Below are 15,939 nucleotides of genomic sequence, written 5' to 3'. Positions count from 1 at the left end.
AAAGCGACTGTGGCAGCAGGGGCCTGCCCCGCCGTTAACAGCTGGCTACCCATCCCTCTGCAGCACTGCGGGGAAGATTATGCACTACTTGGGGTCGAAAACGCCACTGCGCAAATGGCACTTTGTCCTCACAGCATCGAGAAACCTAGCCGGGCTTACCAGACGGCGGAAGCCGCCTTTCCCGGGCCCAGCAGTCCGAAGGCTGATCTGCTGAGGAACAGCGGGTGGAAGCCGGGCAGCGGACACTGATACAGCCGCCGTACCTGAGCCCGGATCCGGCAGGCTCCTGCCCGGCCCCGCGGCCGTACCGGCTGACACTGGCTCCGGGGTCCCGCCCGCCAGTCGCTGATAGGCCACCCGGAACGACACTCAAGGCATCGCCTTTTCTGATTGGTCTACTAGGTCCCGCAGTGCGTTATGTGAGTTGTGGTTCGGTTCTCGCCCGGTCATTGTGGCGCTGTGCAAGCACGTACTACATTTCCCGTCAGACTTTGCAGGGAGAGCGCAACTGCGTTGCTTGGGGTCTGATTATCCGGGTCCTGAAGGGGTCCAGCCAATCAGCGCGCCTCAAAGGGCGTGTGCCGGGCGCTGATTGGTGAGTTCGGACTGCGGGGTCCTGTTTGAAATCCGTTAACGGCGGCGGCAGAGGCGCCGCGCGGAGTGGCGGCGGCGCTGCTGAGGTGAGTGCGGGGTGCCGGCCGGGCACCCCCGGCCTCGCCTCTCCTTCCCAACCCGCAGCCCTTCTCCATATCTGGTCGTTCTCTCGCTGCGGCTGTTCCCCAGGCCTACTCCGAGCCCAGGTATTGGTAACGGGGCCGAGGGCTCGGCTGGGAAACGGCGGCGGAAGGCGGCTCCGGGCGCTCAGCCCGTGGCCGGAGCCGCTATCGCGGCCTGGCGGGCGGGCTCGTAACGGAGCCCCGGGTGCTGGTTACGAACACCGTGTTGTCCGGGGAAGCCGAGCCCGGTGCCCCCGGGCGGCAGCGGGAGGAGCCGCCGTGGCGGGCGGTTCCCGTTCCCCTGGCGGGGATCGCGGTACCGGAGCTCCCGGCGTGTGCCTTACGGTGGGGTGGGTGCCTCGGCAGTGAAATAAAGTTCTAAGTTTTTCAACAGTCACGCAATCTGATGAAACAGTGTATTTCACGGCGGAAAGCTCTGTAATGTCTCAGTCCAAATCCCCCTTCCGAGGAAAAGGAGGGAAGCAAACCAGGCAAAACCTGGCCCAAGTATCAGAAGAAAACATTCGGGGTACTATTTTTATCTGGGGCTTTTTTTAAGCTTGAAGACCTTCAACTTAATGTAACAATTAGTTGAGGTTATGGTAGCTAAAAATAATTTTATTTTCCTTGAACGTCTATTCTTAGAATGTACCATCTTTATGTCTTCTGAAACTTGTGGGATCTTTTTTAGGGAGCACGAGATGTCAGGGCTGTTTATTTTTGGGAATGGGGGCGGGTCTGGGCCGTTAGCAGAGCAAAGGCTGTGCCTGCCCTTCGCCCCTGCCTTGGCTGCCGGTCGGGGTGGTCTGCGGAGCTTTCTGCGGGCTCAGCTCTCACCTGAGGAGAGTTAAAGGCCTTTTCTCCCAGTTTGAGCATTAAATGATGGAACAGCAGCGTTCTGGGGGGTAGTGAATCCATTGCTGATTGTGTGCTGCAGAAAAGCCTAGTTGAACTTTGAGTAAGGGGCACAAGAGAGGAGGGAGAAGCTGTAGATCCAGAGTGTGTTGGAAGGGTTCACTTCCACCCTGCTCAGGGAAAAGCAAGGATGAAGGGTGACTTTCTGAGGCTGTCAGTGTCACGCAGAGGGAGTTCAGATGATGGCTTTGTGGTGGGATGGTTCTCGCTAGGCTGTTGTAAATCCATTTCTAATGCTCCAACTTACATGTTAAACCCTGGAAAGCATCCAAGACCTTTGGATTATTATCCCAATAAAAAGAACAGAAAACTCTAAGGTGCAGGACAATGAAGAAGCTGCCAGGCTGAATTAAAGCTGCCTGGTTAGTGCAGCCTCTTCTGTTTAAGTGGCAGCTGGTGTTGAAGCCCAGCAGAAGGCCCTGGAATTGCTGGAGCACATTCCCATGCAGGTGCCTTGGCCTTGGGGAAGCTTCTCTTGTTCATTCCTGGTTTCCTCTTTTGGGTTCTGAGGCATGTGGATCGGCTGCCTTTGTGTTTATCTGCTGATGTAACTTAGACTAGCTTCTTGTGTGTTTGTTATTGTTTATTGTGCTTTGTGATCCTGTTAGGATTTGCCATAAGTAACATCTGTCACTTGTGAAGTTCCAGTGGTGTGTGGTGATAAGGCATCATCTCCAGTTCACCAGGGCCTTATCTACATTGCAAGGTGGCAAGAAAGAGCAGAACTCTGCCTTCCTCAGGATCCAGACTGAGTTGGGTTGGAAGGGACCTTAAAGCTCATCTTGTTCCAAACCCCCATCACCATTCTGGGCAGAGACACTGGACCAGCCCTATCCAACCTGGCCTTTAACACTTCCAGGGACAGCCACAGCTTCTCTGGGCAACCCTTGCCAGAGCCTTACCACCCTTACAGGGAAGAATTTCTCCCTAATATCCAATCTAAACCTCTCCTCTTTTAGTTTGAAGCCATTCCCACTTGTCTTATTGCAACCTTTTGGTGTCCCTATCACTATCCTGTCCTTGCTACTCTCCCACACTCCTCCATTTTCTCTCCCTCTGACCTTGATTTCTCATGTTGGAATGCTGCATCCTATCTCCAACCATGGCCTGAATGGCTAGGAGGCTTCTTTGTCCAGGCAGATTGTGCTGTTGGAACAAAATTCACAATTTCAGTGAGACAAACACACTGAACACATCTGTGATGGAATTGTGTCAGAATTTTAAAGCTAATTTGGATTACAGCGAGGTGTGAAGTTATTCCAAAATACCTATTGCACTTGCTGTTGGATCAGTCTTATTCTGGGATAGGAATGCTTGTTCCAATTTACTGTAATCCTTTTTCAAAGCTAACTAATCTAAACCATGCCAAGGCACTCTTCTGGAACGTGCCAAAGTGTAGTTACTCAAAAGAAACCTGATGTCTAGAGGAACCCACTGCCTATTCCTCCCTGTGGATACAGCTGTGCTGCTCTGGAGGCACTTTTAGGTCAGTGAGAGAGGAGACCTAGAAAGAAAATGAAGATTTTAATTAAGTAGTCACTTTATAGAAGGAATTTGGGGTCTTTTTGCAGGCAAGAAGATCAGATCTTCCTTTCCTGCTTCAGCAGCTCTGCAAACCAGGTGAAAGCTGATCCTGCAGAACGGGGGTGAGGGTTCCCCGGCTGGCTCGCTGCAGACACCCGTGTCGACACAGGAGGTGATGGATGTGGGGGAGAGCAAGGTCATGCTTTAAGTCCACGCCGAGCTGTGTAGGATTACAGCGTGCCTGTAATCACGCCTGGGAAATGCACACAGTGCCTGCTAATTAGGGAAAGTCCCTATTAATGAGGAAAAATTTCCACGCCTCCTTTCCGGTGGATGAGTGCTGCAGTGGAGAGAAAGAATTTTGGATTGAGATAAATGTGGTTGAGCTGTCAAAATCACAACTGTGTGTTTTAAAATGCCTGCAGGGAGTGGGCAGCGGGTGTTGGGCTGTGCTTGGCAGAGCCTGTTGGCATTGCAGATACCTCATGGTGGGCACAGGAGTGATAAATCACCGGGGCATTCCTGGCTGATCCTGTCCCAGCCTGAGTCGGGGGGTGGAGGAGCAGGATGCCTCTCAGTGAGCTGCTGCTTCACCCTCAGTCCTGTTCCGGGCAGGACTTGGAGGATATGTGGGGATTTCAGAAGCAGATGTCATGAGTTCATCTGACTGAATGAACTTTCTGGAGCGCAGTCACAATAACTGTTATCTCCCAGTTGTCTCTTTCAAGAAACAGAGTATGAAACTGAGGCAGCAATACAATCCTTTTCTTTTCCTGACTATTCTCTTCTGTCTGGGATAGAGGGGAGAGAGAGTGGTCAGCAATGAGGTCGATGATGAGGGTGGTGACACTGTGGAATATGGGCTCTACTCAGTAAAAAGCTGCAAACTGCAGCAATGTAGCAGTGGGCACGAGTAGCTGTGAAACATGATGCCCAGAGCTCTGACTCTGACTGGAGAGGGTGAGGGGAGAATGCAGATGACGCATTTGATTTTTAAAAAAGTCTAAAGTGTTGACAGAAATTCTATCTTGATTAAGGGCGGTAGGAAAGCATTTGATTCCAGCCATGTCTCGAGCTCAGTTACAGTTGGTTTTGGCTCTAATTCTTCTGTTTGCCTTCTTTGGGCCCTACTTTGACATCTTCCCAGCCATGTAGCTGGTGCTTCTCTAATGACATTCTTGCCTTTAACTATCACAGCTCTGTTCTGAGGAGCTGGAGACCTCTCCGTGCACCCATCCTTGGGGGCCAGTGGTTGTGACCAACATGGTACCCCCCTAAACACTGCTTTGGTTTACACTTGGTCATTTTCTTATTTATTGAGGAGCACCATCTGGGTTTTGAACCATGTGTGGTCTGCCTAGACAGATGGTTTAGGGCTGAGGCTCTGTGGGTTAGGAATATGCTGCTTTGGAATTGCTTGGTTTCATAAAAGCAAAGTTCAGGTGATTTCCTTGGGGAATGTTTTATAACATCCTCATGGGCTTTGCCTCACAGCTGTTCAAGGCATCACAAAAGCACCTTTGCAAGAAGGTTTTGTATAATTTCAGGGTTTATAACTTTGTCACTGGCTTTATTCCTGTTCTGTTGAGTTTAATATCACCTGTTGACACAGGGACTCCTCTTGCTGTCAGTGCTTCATTAATTAACTGCAGGGACTGTTTGACATGGATCACAGTGCTCAGTTTGTTTATAGCCTGGCCAGCCTTGGGCTAGTGCTAAGGAATGCAAGAGGGCCTGACACTGCCCTCCTTCTGACTGTTTGCCCAGTAATAATGTTCTACAGAACTCTCTTCCTGCTTTGAAAAATCAATTTATTATATAGAAGAGCACCTTTGTGTTATTAGTTCTTGTTTGTGGGCCCTTCAGAGAGAGAGAGAGGCTGTACATTGCAGTGCTCTGGAGGGAATTTTGTGAGGGTAAGAACTCTTCTTGTGCACCGTGAGGGAAGAAAGTGCAAATCAGTCACTCTCTGAAAAAGCTTTATACTTTACTCCTTAAAAAATATAACTCTAGCATATACAGGTACTAAAAAAATCCTGTTAAAACTTGATCTTTCTGACAGTTTTGAACCTGCAAACATCAACAGTGGTGAAATATCCTTAGCTTTGCAGATCAGCAGTAGAATAAAACTCTACATTGCTCATGAGGGGTTCTCCCCAAAAGTGTGAAGTGCAAGAAGGGGGGATGTCCCAAAGGCTGTCCCCAATGCCTGTCCCTAGAAACTCTGCAGAGGAAGAGAGGTGGGGGATGATTCCACTGATTCCCTGTTGTTGTCTAAAGGGCTGTAGCAGTGCAGACAGAGGACTCTTGGGGACAGTGTGACTGTGAAGATGTCTAAGCCAGAATCCCGTTATTCTTTTGATGTCCCAAACATCTGCATCAATTTTGCAACTCTGAATGAGGATGATGCGCACAATGCAGACTCTTGGTTTGGTAAGTTGCTTCCAACTCCTTGAGTTATTTCCTTGTTGGATGACACCTTAGTGTGATCCTTGTTTTGGGACTGGCTTCTGTGCATTTAATCATGATGTTAACTGCATCATTCATCATGCATGGGGTTTCTTTTGTTGTTGGTTTTTTGGGGTTTTTTTTGTATTTCATTTTTGTCATCTGTAACTTGCCTTTGTTAACCTCATAATAATGATGTTCTGGGGTATTCCTAATGGTGTGTATAGTGAAAGTTTTCTCTCATTACAGACGAAAAAGCCAATCTGGAGAATGTCCCTCCTGGAGAAAATCTGGCAAAGGTCTCACACTTCAGCCCTGCTTCTTCAAAGCCTGATGTTATTCTTTCTTCTGTCCCATCACAAGAAGTAGCAATGAGTAAGCTGGAACAGTGGGGCAGGGAGGGAATAAATTTTACCTGCTTTTCGCTGGCAAAATGAAAAGGCCTCTGTCTGGCTTTTGTGGGACTTCATAAACTTTCATCTGCAAGGTCTCATGTGGTTTTACTTGTTGTTCTGTATATGTATATACAGATGAGCTGACACCTGCCCCTTTCTCAGGTGAAAGCAATGGTGAAGCAGAATGTGCCCAGGGCAACACGGTCCCTCAGAACATTGTTGGGTCCCTGGCAACCTGGAGAGCTGCTGCCCCTGCAGAGGCCCCTCAGAGGTGAAATATTTGTGTTCAGTTTGTACAATGATTGATGATGGTGTAACTAAGCAGCTCCTTGCTCTCAGGATCTGCAGGGCTAAGCTGTTCTTGGGGCATCCTGTGGGGCTGGAGTTCTCCAACATGGAGATCGTGCATTGGGACATCTGATCTGCTGGCTAGGCTGGAGGGGCAGTCTCTAGGGTGGAAATGTAATGCAGTGTCTCACATACTTGTCAAATGAGACTCGGCAGCGCCAGGAGCTTCTGGAATGTGAGGATATCTGAAACTGAGATGGCTTATAAAGTTTCTTTGTTTATATCTGCCTGACTTGGGCAGAACTCATTCTTGATACGAATGCAAGTTCTGCATGCTCATATATAGCAAAGAATATTTAGTTTATGGATTGTTAAACTTTAATGAATTGTGCTGTGTTTGGATTGTTGTGTTAAACACAATTTATGTGGTGGAGTTAGGGGACGCATTGACATAAATGTGTTATCCAGGTCAGGTGTGTCCTCAGATCTGTGGGAAAATTGACCTCTGCTTTCTGTTCTACTCTAGACCGGGCAGGAGATTGGCTACAAAGCAGGGGAAGACCCAGCAGCGCAAGCAGCCAGGCAGAATCAAAGCAAAGGAAATTGCCAATGCCCTGGATAATAAAGAAGATGTTCCACCCTTGAAGAAAATGAGACTGTATGTCATCCAAGTCCTTCTGTTTAGGGCTGGGAAAAAGGATACCCTTTGGAAAGAGTTTCCACCTGGCTGAGAAGGTTCTTACAGGAAGGTTAGGGGGTGGTGGCTGAAACTGGTTGCTGATACTGATTTCATGAACACAAAATGGCTGTAAATGCTGAAGGAATTGCTCTGTTTGGAGGTGGAGATGTGAATGAAATAAGCATGGCCTTCTTCACCTTCTTACTTCTTACTCAGTGTCTGTCAGCTTTAAATTTGTCTGAACTTACCCATCAGGAAGTCATCAGGCAGTCATTAGCTATGAAAGAGTCACAGCTAAAATATTTCTCAAATTAACGAGGTCAGGAAATTAAAGTGTGATCTTTGAAACACTGCTGTATCTTGATGATCTTCAGTGTACCTCCCTCCTCCAAAAAAGTTCCAAAAACTCAGTAATTCATCTTTCCTTCTGCAGCCTTAGAGTACCAGAGAAAGCTAGATGGGCTATACCTGGGCGTGGGGTGAGGTAAGGCCAGCCTGGCATACCTTAGACCTCACCAGGTGTTGGGATGTTGTGCATGGTGGTGAGAGCTGCAGGTGGTGGTTTATTTAGAATACAGTTAATTCGAGGGGTTTGCCCTAACACCTTTTTCCTCTTAGTTCTGGTAGCAGAGAGAAGGCGACAGAAGCATCCACAAAGAAAGAGCCCCTGCAGGATCCTGACCTCTCCCCAGGGAGAGGGAAAAGCAAACAGACCATGCCCTGCACGCCAACAATGTTAAAGTACGTGGCTTTCTTGTGACTTGTGTGCTAATCACAGTTGATTTAGGTGACAGTCCTGGCTGAGTGTTTTCAGCTTCAACTTAGCATGTGATGGTATCACATTTAGTAAACACTGGGTCAAGGCAACAATATTAGGATGAAATGTACTTCACCAGCTGAACCTGTGCAGAGGAAAGCTTTTGATGTTCTTTTGAGGAAAAAGTTGTTCTTCCTGATGGATTGAGAATGCACACAGCAAGTGGGTCTGCAGAATAGCAGCTAGCTGTGAGATTTCTTGAACAAACAAAACCCAAGCAGATCTCTTCTAAAGAGGATGTTTTTATAACCAGTGATGCTCCTGCAATGAGGCTGGAGGATAAGCATGTTCCTTGCAGAAACATCATGCTAATAACCAGGGAAGTAGGAAGCCATATCTTAGTTTTTAATGTGCTTTTGCAGGAGGACCAAACCTCCTAGCAAGCTGAAGAGTACAGAGGAGCAGGAGGTGGAAAAGATGCAGCAGTTACAGCAGGAGGTTATGGAGCTGCGAAAGAAGAACGAGGAGTCTCTGAAAGCTGCTATTGCTGGAGCAGGTGGGCTCTGCCTGAATTGCCAAATGAAGCTGCATTAGGCTCAGCTGAAAGTGCTGTACATTGCTGTGCAAGTACCTTTGAAACAAGCATTTCAGACTTTGCAATAAATATTAGGAGCCATTTAATGTAGATCAGCCTCTAAACTGCCTGGAAACAGGTGGGTTTGGGTTATGTCATGTTTTGAAATGTTAAAGATGAGCTCTCTAAAAATTTACCTAGTTGTTAGAAATTAAATGCTTTTTTTTTTTAATTTCCACAAATCCTACCCCACAGCAAAAGGCTTCTAGTGCTTATATGTTATTTTCCTCTAGGACAACCCATGAAGAAACCTGTTGGTCAAGTAACAAAGCCAATTGATTTCCACTTCTGCACAGAGACTAGAATTAAACAGAATGTAGAAAGCCAGCCTGCCAACGAGTACAAGGAGCTGGATTTTGCAGCAGTCTTGAGGAAGCACCCCCCTTCTCCGGTGAGAGCCAGAGCACTGCCAGCACTCAGCTCGCTGATCCTTGCCACTATTTCCCTGCTGCTTGTGCAGTGCTTGGGTTGATACCCACAGAGAGGTTACCACAGGAGAGGCAGGTGTTGTGCAAATGTGACTGCAGACTTCCTATGTGTCTGTGTTGCCATAAAACTCCAAAGAAACCTTGTGGGAAAAGGAGCCCTATAATGTCAGATTTTCCAGTCATTCCACTTTGTGGTTTAATCTGCTCGATACAGTTTCCCAATATAACTTGTGCATTTTCAGACTGTTAACACTTGTGCTTAATGTGAGGTGTTATCTTCTTTGCAGTGAGAGGAAGGGACAGATACTGTGCGTCAGTGGGGAGAGGAAATGTCATCAAAACCTCCTGGCCATACTGACTGTGGTTTTATGTCTTCAGGTGCGAATGCCAAAGGGACACACTGTCCCCAAGCCTTTCAATCTGTCCCAGGGAAACAAAAGAAAACTTGAAGAAGCCACAACAGAATATGTGTCCTTTGCTGAGCAGGTAGAAGCATTCCAAAAACGCACACCCCCTCGTTACCATTTGAGGAGCAGGAAATCTGAGGAGGGTGAGTTGTCCTGGCTGTGTCCACAGACATGGTGGTAGAGCAAGAGATGCTTTGACTACTCTGAGCACATGGCCTGTGTCTGTTGCAGGCCTTGCCATTAACTGCTGGTCTGTGTGACTTGAATTTCTAGGCTCAGTTTCAAGAAAGCCAGTGAAGGCTCGGCTCACACACCCCAAAACACCAGTGCTGCGAACAAAGCAGCGCTTGAGACCTGTCACCTGCAAAACTGCTGCAGAGTTAGAAGAAGAGGAAGTAGAGAAAATTCAACAGTAAGTAAGGGCTTACTCTAGTCCTCCAGGGGATGATTGTACCACACTGGAAATATTTTTCAGGTACCAAAATGTCACTTCTCTGGAATACCCTTTTTGTGTGAAAGAATGAGTAGCATATACCATTGAGGTTCCTTTAGGTTGTTCATAATTATTTAGTTCTGATTTTAGGGAAGTGAAATATAAACAATTTTTAAGAACGTACTCTTAGGAGAGCTGATCTTGGGTTGAGTACAACTTACAATGAGTAAAGCAAACCCAGTATAGAAATGCAGCCTGCATGCACTTCAAAACTTGCCTGTAGGCAAAGGTTTGGATTTCTAGGAAAACAATCCATAAGATTTTCCTTATTAATCTTGCTGTTTTGAAGGCAAAGGAAGAATTGCTAACTATAGCTGCACAATAATGTACAATTGGTGACTGTCTCCATTGTTCCTCCATAGGTACAAATTCAAAGCACGAGAAATCAATCACAAAATCTTTGAGAGTGGGCCACTCCTGCCCAGTAAACCCCCTGTGAAGAAGCTCACTCAACCCATTGGCTTTCAATTGGAAATAGAAAAAAGGATTCAGGAGCGTGAGAGCAAGAAGCAGCAGGAGGAAGAGCGCTTTGAATTCCATTCCAGGCCATGTCCCACAAAAATCCTGGAGGATGTTGTGGTAAGAAATTTAATAACACCCAGGCTTGGGAGTTGGTGGCAATAAGCTTCAAAATGTTTGTAGCTATGTTGTATTATGTGTTCAATGATCTCGGTAAATAGTGTGTGTGATTAGGTAAGAACCGCAGTAGGTACATCCTGTGCTGTCAGGTTGTTTCTCTGAGGCGTTTTCTTGGCGCTTGGCCTTGGGTAACTCCTTACTGGCTTTTCTGAACAGGGTGTTCCAGAGAAGAAAGCACTTCCTGTTACTGTCCCCAAGTCTCCAGCCTTTACCTTGAGGAGCAGGACCCGTGTGTCTGGCAGAGAGGAAGAAAAGGTAACAGTTGTGATGAGGCTGGAGCCAGGCCCAGTTCTCACTGCAGTGCCTGCCGTGCTTCTGGATGTGGGTGGGATGCTCTGGGGCTGGAAGCCTCTTCCTTCCCCCCTGTGAGCAGTTCCTCCAGTGGTTACCTTTGTCTGTGCTATTCACTTGAAACAATCTGGTTATTGCTACTCATTTTACTGAAACTGAATTCTCATAAAAAATGAAATCATTTAAATGCTAGGGCACTGATGAGGGTTTCTGAGGTGTTGCTGCTATAAATGAGGAAGGTGAACTGCTCAGATTTCTCACTCTTCTGTCACTGAAGGCAGATATTGCACATGATCTTCTCCCTGAGGTGGAGAGCAGGATTCTGAAAGCTTCACAACCTTCTTCTTTCCTTCTTGTCAAGAGAATATTAAATAATTACAGTATAATTTGAATGAGTACTAGAATTGAGAGTGGTTTCAAAAAAGGAAGTATTGGACCTGTAGTTCAGGGTGCTAGTCAATTGATACTTCTTGGTTTTCTAATTTTTGTAGTGTCCACTGTTTGTAAGAATCTGCTGTGCCCCTTATTAAAGGACCTCATTCAAAGCTCTTTGTGGCTTTGCTTGGCAGGAGTTGCAGCCTATGCTAAAGTAAAAAAGCAGATCCTAATGCTAATATCCCTTTAGGAAAAAGAGGAGGTGGCTGTGATCAAAGCTAATCCTATGCCACATTATGGAGTGCCATTCAAACCCAAAATGCCAGAGCAGAGGCATGTGGAAGTTTGCCCCTTCTCTTTTGATGCACGGGACAGAGAACGACAAATACAAAAAGAGAAAAAAATAGAAGAACTACAGAAGGAAGAGGTAAGAGTAAAAAGCTACCTTGGATTCCACTCCTTCAGTAAAAAAGTGTGATAGGATTTGCTGTTGTCTATTAAACCTCCAAGGAAAGGACAAGAAATATTTTGAGTTGTTTATTTCAGGTGCCAAAGTTCAAAGCGCTGCCTCTGCCTTACTTTGACCAAGTTAAACTGCCAGAAAAGAAGGTCAAAACACCAACTCAGCCTGAGCCATTCCATCTGCAGGTGGATGAACGGGGAGCTGCCAAGCTCCAGAGCTGGAAACAGCAGGTAGGATGAAAAGGATAATGGGAATGACCAGACTTAAATCAACTGGTGGAGTTATGGTTGACTAGAGAAACTGTCCTCCTTGAATTGAATTGGTCGCTGAGTTGGAGCAAGGAATTTTTCTGTACTTAACATGAGACTTGTGCTATAGGTTAAGGATTGGTCAATGGTTTGTTTTTTTCTCACTTTATGGTAAATGATGGGATTTACCACAACTGTATGAACAGCTGTGGGGTATTTTCTGAGTAGCAGCTCTGTGCAGCTGAATCCCTTTGCTAACTATCTCCAGGAATTTATTGACACATAAATATACTCTTTTGCTCATGTGAAGTCTGCAGTGGACACCTGAAACTTTCTTCAGGATATTTCTGGCAAAGCAACAGTCAGGCAATAAGTGACACCAATTTTTGGCTTTAATATAATTTTCTATGGAAATTATTCACGTCAGCATGGCTTTTCCTGTGTAGGGAGTGCTGGAGTCTGGGTCACAGGGAGATGGTCTCTTTCTGCCTGGCACTTGACATGCTCTCTTCTCTTGTAGCTTAAAGAAGACATGAAAAGGCAGAAAGAGGCAGCATGTTTTAAAGCTCGTCCCAACACCGTGATGTACCAGGAGCCTTTTGTGCCCAAAAAGGAACATAAGATGCTGTCAGGTACAGTTGCAAGTACTTGCTATGTGGGCTTGGCTGATAGCTCACAACTGATGCAATTAAGTGATGTTTTTTCTGGCTGTTGCCTCTTCTTCATCAGCACAGCCAATAATGCCTTGCATTTAATTGACTAATTGCCTAACAGCTTGTGTCCCCTGGGAGCAAGGGGATTTCCTCTCCACCCCCTGTCCTGCTCCAGCATGGCAGCTGTATTTAGAAGCTGTGCTGCAATTGGCAGATGATTGATGTGTGCCAGCTCAGGATAAGGGTACTGAGAATGTGAGGAGCTCCCTGCAGAGACAGCTGGCATTTCTGCAGTGCTGTCACTCTTTCCCTCCCATTTCTAGTGAGATGAAGGCATCTACTGCTTGGGTAGGCTAAGATTTGTAGAGCATAAAACCAGCCAAAAGCATGTTTGTTCTAACAATTGTGTGCTTGCTCCCTCCCATGAGAACACCCATGACGGGGTGACGTCTGCATTAACACTGCTCACGTCTGGGAGTAAAGTTTTCTCTTTTCCTGAAGCCTGGAGGTATCTCCTAACCACCCTTGCCAAGAGGAAGCTTTCCAAAGGGAGGCTTCCATCGACATTTGTGCTGCTCTGCTTTACCTGACTGTCTTTGAAACGATGTTATCTCCTCTATTTCTAAACTTAGAGAGCCTTTCTGGTTCTGTAGTTCCTGAAAGCTTTGAGCTAGCAACAGAAAGAAGAGCAAAAGAACGGCAAGAATTTGAAAAGCGATTGGCAGATGCAGAAGCCTTAAGGGAGAGGCATGAGGAGCAGATCAGGCAGCAGCAAGAGGAGCGTGAAAAGGAAGAAGTTGCTAAGCTAAGACAAGAAATGGTAAGTGAGCTGTTTCTGAGCAAGGGCTATAAAGTAACCCAAAGGAATGTGGGAATATCCTTATGGAGCTAATGTCACAGTTGAACTGTGCTAAAACTGCCTTTTCAAGATTCTCTTTGTAAATTGATGACTCACTAAATTCACAACTGGTTTAAAAAAAAAAGCAGACCTACAAAACTATGCAAACAAAGAAAGCAGCTGTGCTGAGTTGGCTGAGTTTTGGAGATGCACATGTGTAGCTATCAAAGCAGAATGATCTCAGTAAAACCCACAACCCCAACATGTGCTGTGTATTTTCCCACTACCTCACTCCAGTGCCCAGGGTGGTCTCAAGCAGATGCCTGCCTTCACCTCATCCACAGCTCACCTGCGAATTTCAACTTTATTATAACTGCAACAATTTGCTTTGTTTTGCCCTTACTTATATTTATTTTTCCACAGGTTCACAAGGCAAACCCAATACGCAAATACCGCAGCCTAGAAGTGAAGCCCAGTCATCAACCACTGACTATGCCAAAGTCTCCCAACTTCTCAGACAGATTCCGATGCTGATGAGCATCCACATGACAGCTGGTGGGAGATCCCATCCCTCTCCCTTGGTAGGAGAGAGGGAGCAACTTTTTTCCATGACTGCTCAGTCTGAACTCCTGTGCTTGGTTTTGCTGTTATACCGAGTAGTTAAACTTCACCTGAGCCCATGGCATTTCAGCAATGCCTCCTGGCCTTGCTGTGTATCCAGACCCCATCTTCTCTAGAGACTAAACCAACGTATTTTGTACCTAACTAAATAAAAATTCCTAATCTGTTTGCTGTCTCTGGCTAGTGGGCTGAAGCCCTTTCCTGCAGAAGAGTTTTTGATAAAGACTGCCCACACAGATGTGTGCATCTGGCAGAGCTGTCTTGTATTTTTACACTAAGTGCTATTTTCAAGTGTCTGTTTTTTAGTCTTTTAATCTATATTTAGCTTGAATTGTGTTAAGTGAGGTCCCTTCAAGCCGGTGTAGCGTGGGTCTGGCCTTCCTTGTTAATGTTTAGATGACTACAAATATAAATCTTGCCCACGCTTAAAAGTAGTTATTTGTGTATATTAGAGGATTAAACCATCTTGCTGTTTTATAGCTGAAGTCCTTCTGTTTGGGGAACAATTTATCTGGCAAGTGACTTGCTGTGAGCTGCTGCCATAGCTTCTGCCAGTGCAGGTCTCTTGGCTACAGAGCCATCAGCATCTCTGGCTAGTTTGGGCAGCGAGCAGAGCTAAATATAGCCCAAGGGCTCAAATGTGCTGGAGGACAAAACTGCTGGCCTTGTGAAGAGTGGACACATCTAGATTAAAGTTTTAATAATTATTTCTTACTTAGTACTGTGCTCTGATTTCTTACCTTTATATTTTGCTGAAACACATGAGCAGGGCTGCTTGCTGTGGTTGTGCTGCTTAGTAGAGAGGGGGAAAGAGAAATTTAGAATTAATTTGTCCTAACTGGATAAACTTTCTTGTTTGCTGGTTATGGAAAACATTTGCTTTCATTTCTTCTGAATTGTGATACTGTTGAAGAAGTTATTCCCAGAGTGTGTAGCTTTTTGTTTAGATTTTTGGGTGAAAAGGAGAGTTCAAACTAGGTGTTAGATTCCACCTAAGGGGGTGCTTAGAGATGCTACCTCATTCTTGCCAAAGTACATCAAGCAATCACTATTTTACTCCTAGACTGAGAGAGGTAACAGTGAAAGAAAGTCCTTAGAGATCTAAATTCCAAGATGAACATTTATTGGACCCGAGGGATGATTCTGCAGGAATTCTCCTAAAAATTGTGATGCTCAAGAGAGATGTCATTGCAGAACAGCTGGGGTCTCTATGGGAGTGTTTTCAAGAGCTCCAGCTTCAAACTGCAGTGCTGGGATTAAAAGAGGAAAAGCCACCCACACTGAAATACAAGGATTCTTCAAAAAAAATTATAGGTTTTATGCAGTTAGTAACTGAAGAAATGGAGAATGAGAGCTTGGGGAAGTGTGCTGGCACTCAAGGATGAATGACCCACACTGTGGCAGTGTGGGTGCTTGGAAATGGTGAGCTCAAACATGGTTCCATTTCGCTCAGGTTTCAGCTTTTCATTCCCTTCTTGTGAGGAACTTTGTGTAGCTGTGGCAGAGGCTGGCCCAAAAGCTTGATCTAATCAGCCAGTCTGCCTTCAGCTACATTTTTCTGATTTTGCCAATAGCCCCCTGTCACTGTGCTGAGAGTTACAGGACAGCCAGAAAAAAACAGCTGTTACTGCTTCTGTGACAATTTGCAGGACTGGCTGGAGCACAAGGGACATGTCAGCATCCTCTTCTTGAAAATGAAAATCTGTGTGGATCTGACCTGTCTGCCTTAACCCATTTCTGTCATGGTGGGGCTGTTCCCTGTGATCTGCTACTGGATGGGGACATCACAAAAGCTCAGATGTGCTGTCAGGGAGCCCTTGTTTTTTCCTCGAGTACCAGCTCTGGAGAAGGCAGCGTGTGGGCAGCAGAAGCAGCAAATATTTATGATGAGTCAGGGGGAAGCTGGAATGATGATGAGCTGCTGAAGAATGTGAATGCAAGCAGGATCATGAGGCCGTGGAACTGGAGCAGCCACTGATCCCTGAAGGATGAAGTAGCTGGATTTCCCTGATGGCCCTACATGGCCTCTTCTGCCTTGAGGAAGGGGTTGTGCGCCTGACAGCTTGGCAGTATTTTTTCCCTAATGGTATCATTTGGGTCTAATAAAAGACATTACATCTTCCCCCA

The 15,939-nt window shown here is 46.1% G+C and overlaps 1 protein-coding gene across 22 annotated transcripts; it reads left to right on the top strand.

Moving 5' to 3' along the window:
• Positions 1–629: 629 nt before the first annotated feature.
• On the top strand, positions 630–15,939 carry TPX2 (TPX2 microtubule nucleation factor). Of its 22 annotated transcripts, none has more exons than XM_085557776.1 (19): positions 630–680; positions 3,203–3,327; positions 5,436–5,588; positions 5,853–5,978; positions 6,161–6,269; positions 6,813–6,944; positions 7,399–7,449; positions 7,584–7,706; positions 8,145–8,278; positions 8,590–8,747; positions 9,163–9,334; positions 9,465–9,603; positions 10,047–10,263; positions 10,480–10,578; positions 11,240–11,416; positions 11,536–11,682; positions 12,221–12,332; positions 12,986–13,173; positions 13,615–15,939. In XM_085557776.1, exons 3-19 carry the CDS (start codon positions 5,486–5,488, stop codon positions 13,723–13,725), a joined length of 2,298 nt encoding a protein of 765 aa, XP_085413902.1. In that variant the 5' UTR covers positions 630–680; positions 3,203–3,327; positions 5,436–5,485; the 3' UTR covers positions 13,726–15,939. The 22 variants fall into 22 exon arrangements, 21 of the variants coding, with proteins under 21 accessions (XP_085413902.1, XP_085413896.1, XP_085413897.1 ...); XM_085557770.1 differs by having other exon boundaries at positions 6,134–6,269; XM_085557771.1 differs by having other exon boundaries at positions 630–800; positions 6,134–6,269.

Source organism: Lonchura striata, chromosome 20, assembly GCF_050655825.1.
Source record: "Lonchura striata isolate lonStrDom1 chromosome 20, ASM5065582v1, whole genome shotgun sequence".
Lineage (NCBI taxonomy): Eukaryota > Metazoa > Chordata > Aves > Passeriformes > Estrildidae > Lonchura > Lonchura striata.
This window is presented reverse-complemented; position numbering and strand designations above follow the sequence as displayed.

Coding starts and splice junctions, on each gene's coding strand:
- TPX2 (XM_085557769.1), top strand. CDS start 5,486: ATGTCTAAGCCAGAATCCCGTTATTCTTTTGATGTCCCAAACATCTGC. Junction 8,748..9,162: donor GGAAGCACCCCCCTTCTCCG/GTGAGAGCCAGA, acceptor TTATGTCTTCAG/GTGCGAATGCCAAAGGGACA. Junction 10,579..11,239: donor CTGGCAGAGAGGAAGAAAAG/GTAACAGTTGTG, acceptor ATATCCCTTTAG/GAAAAAGAGGAGGTGGCTGT.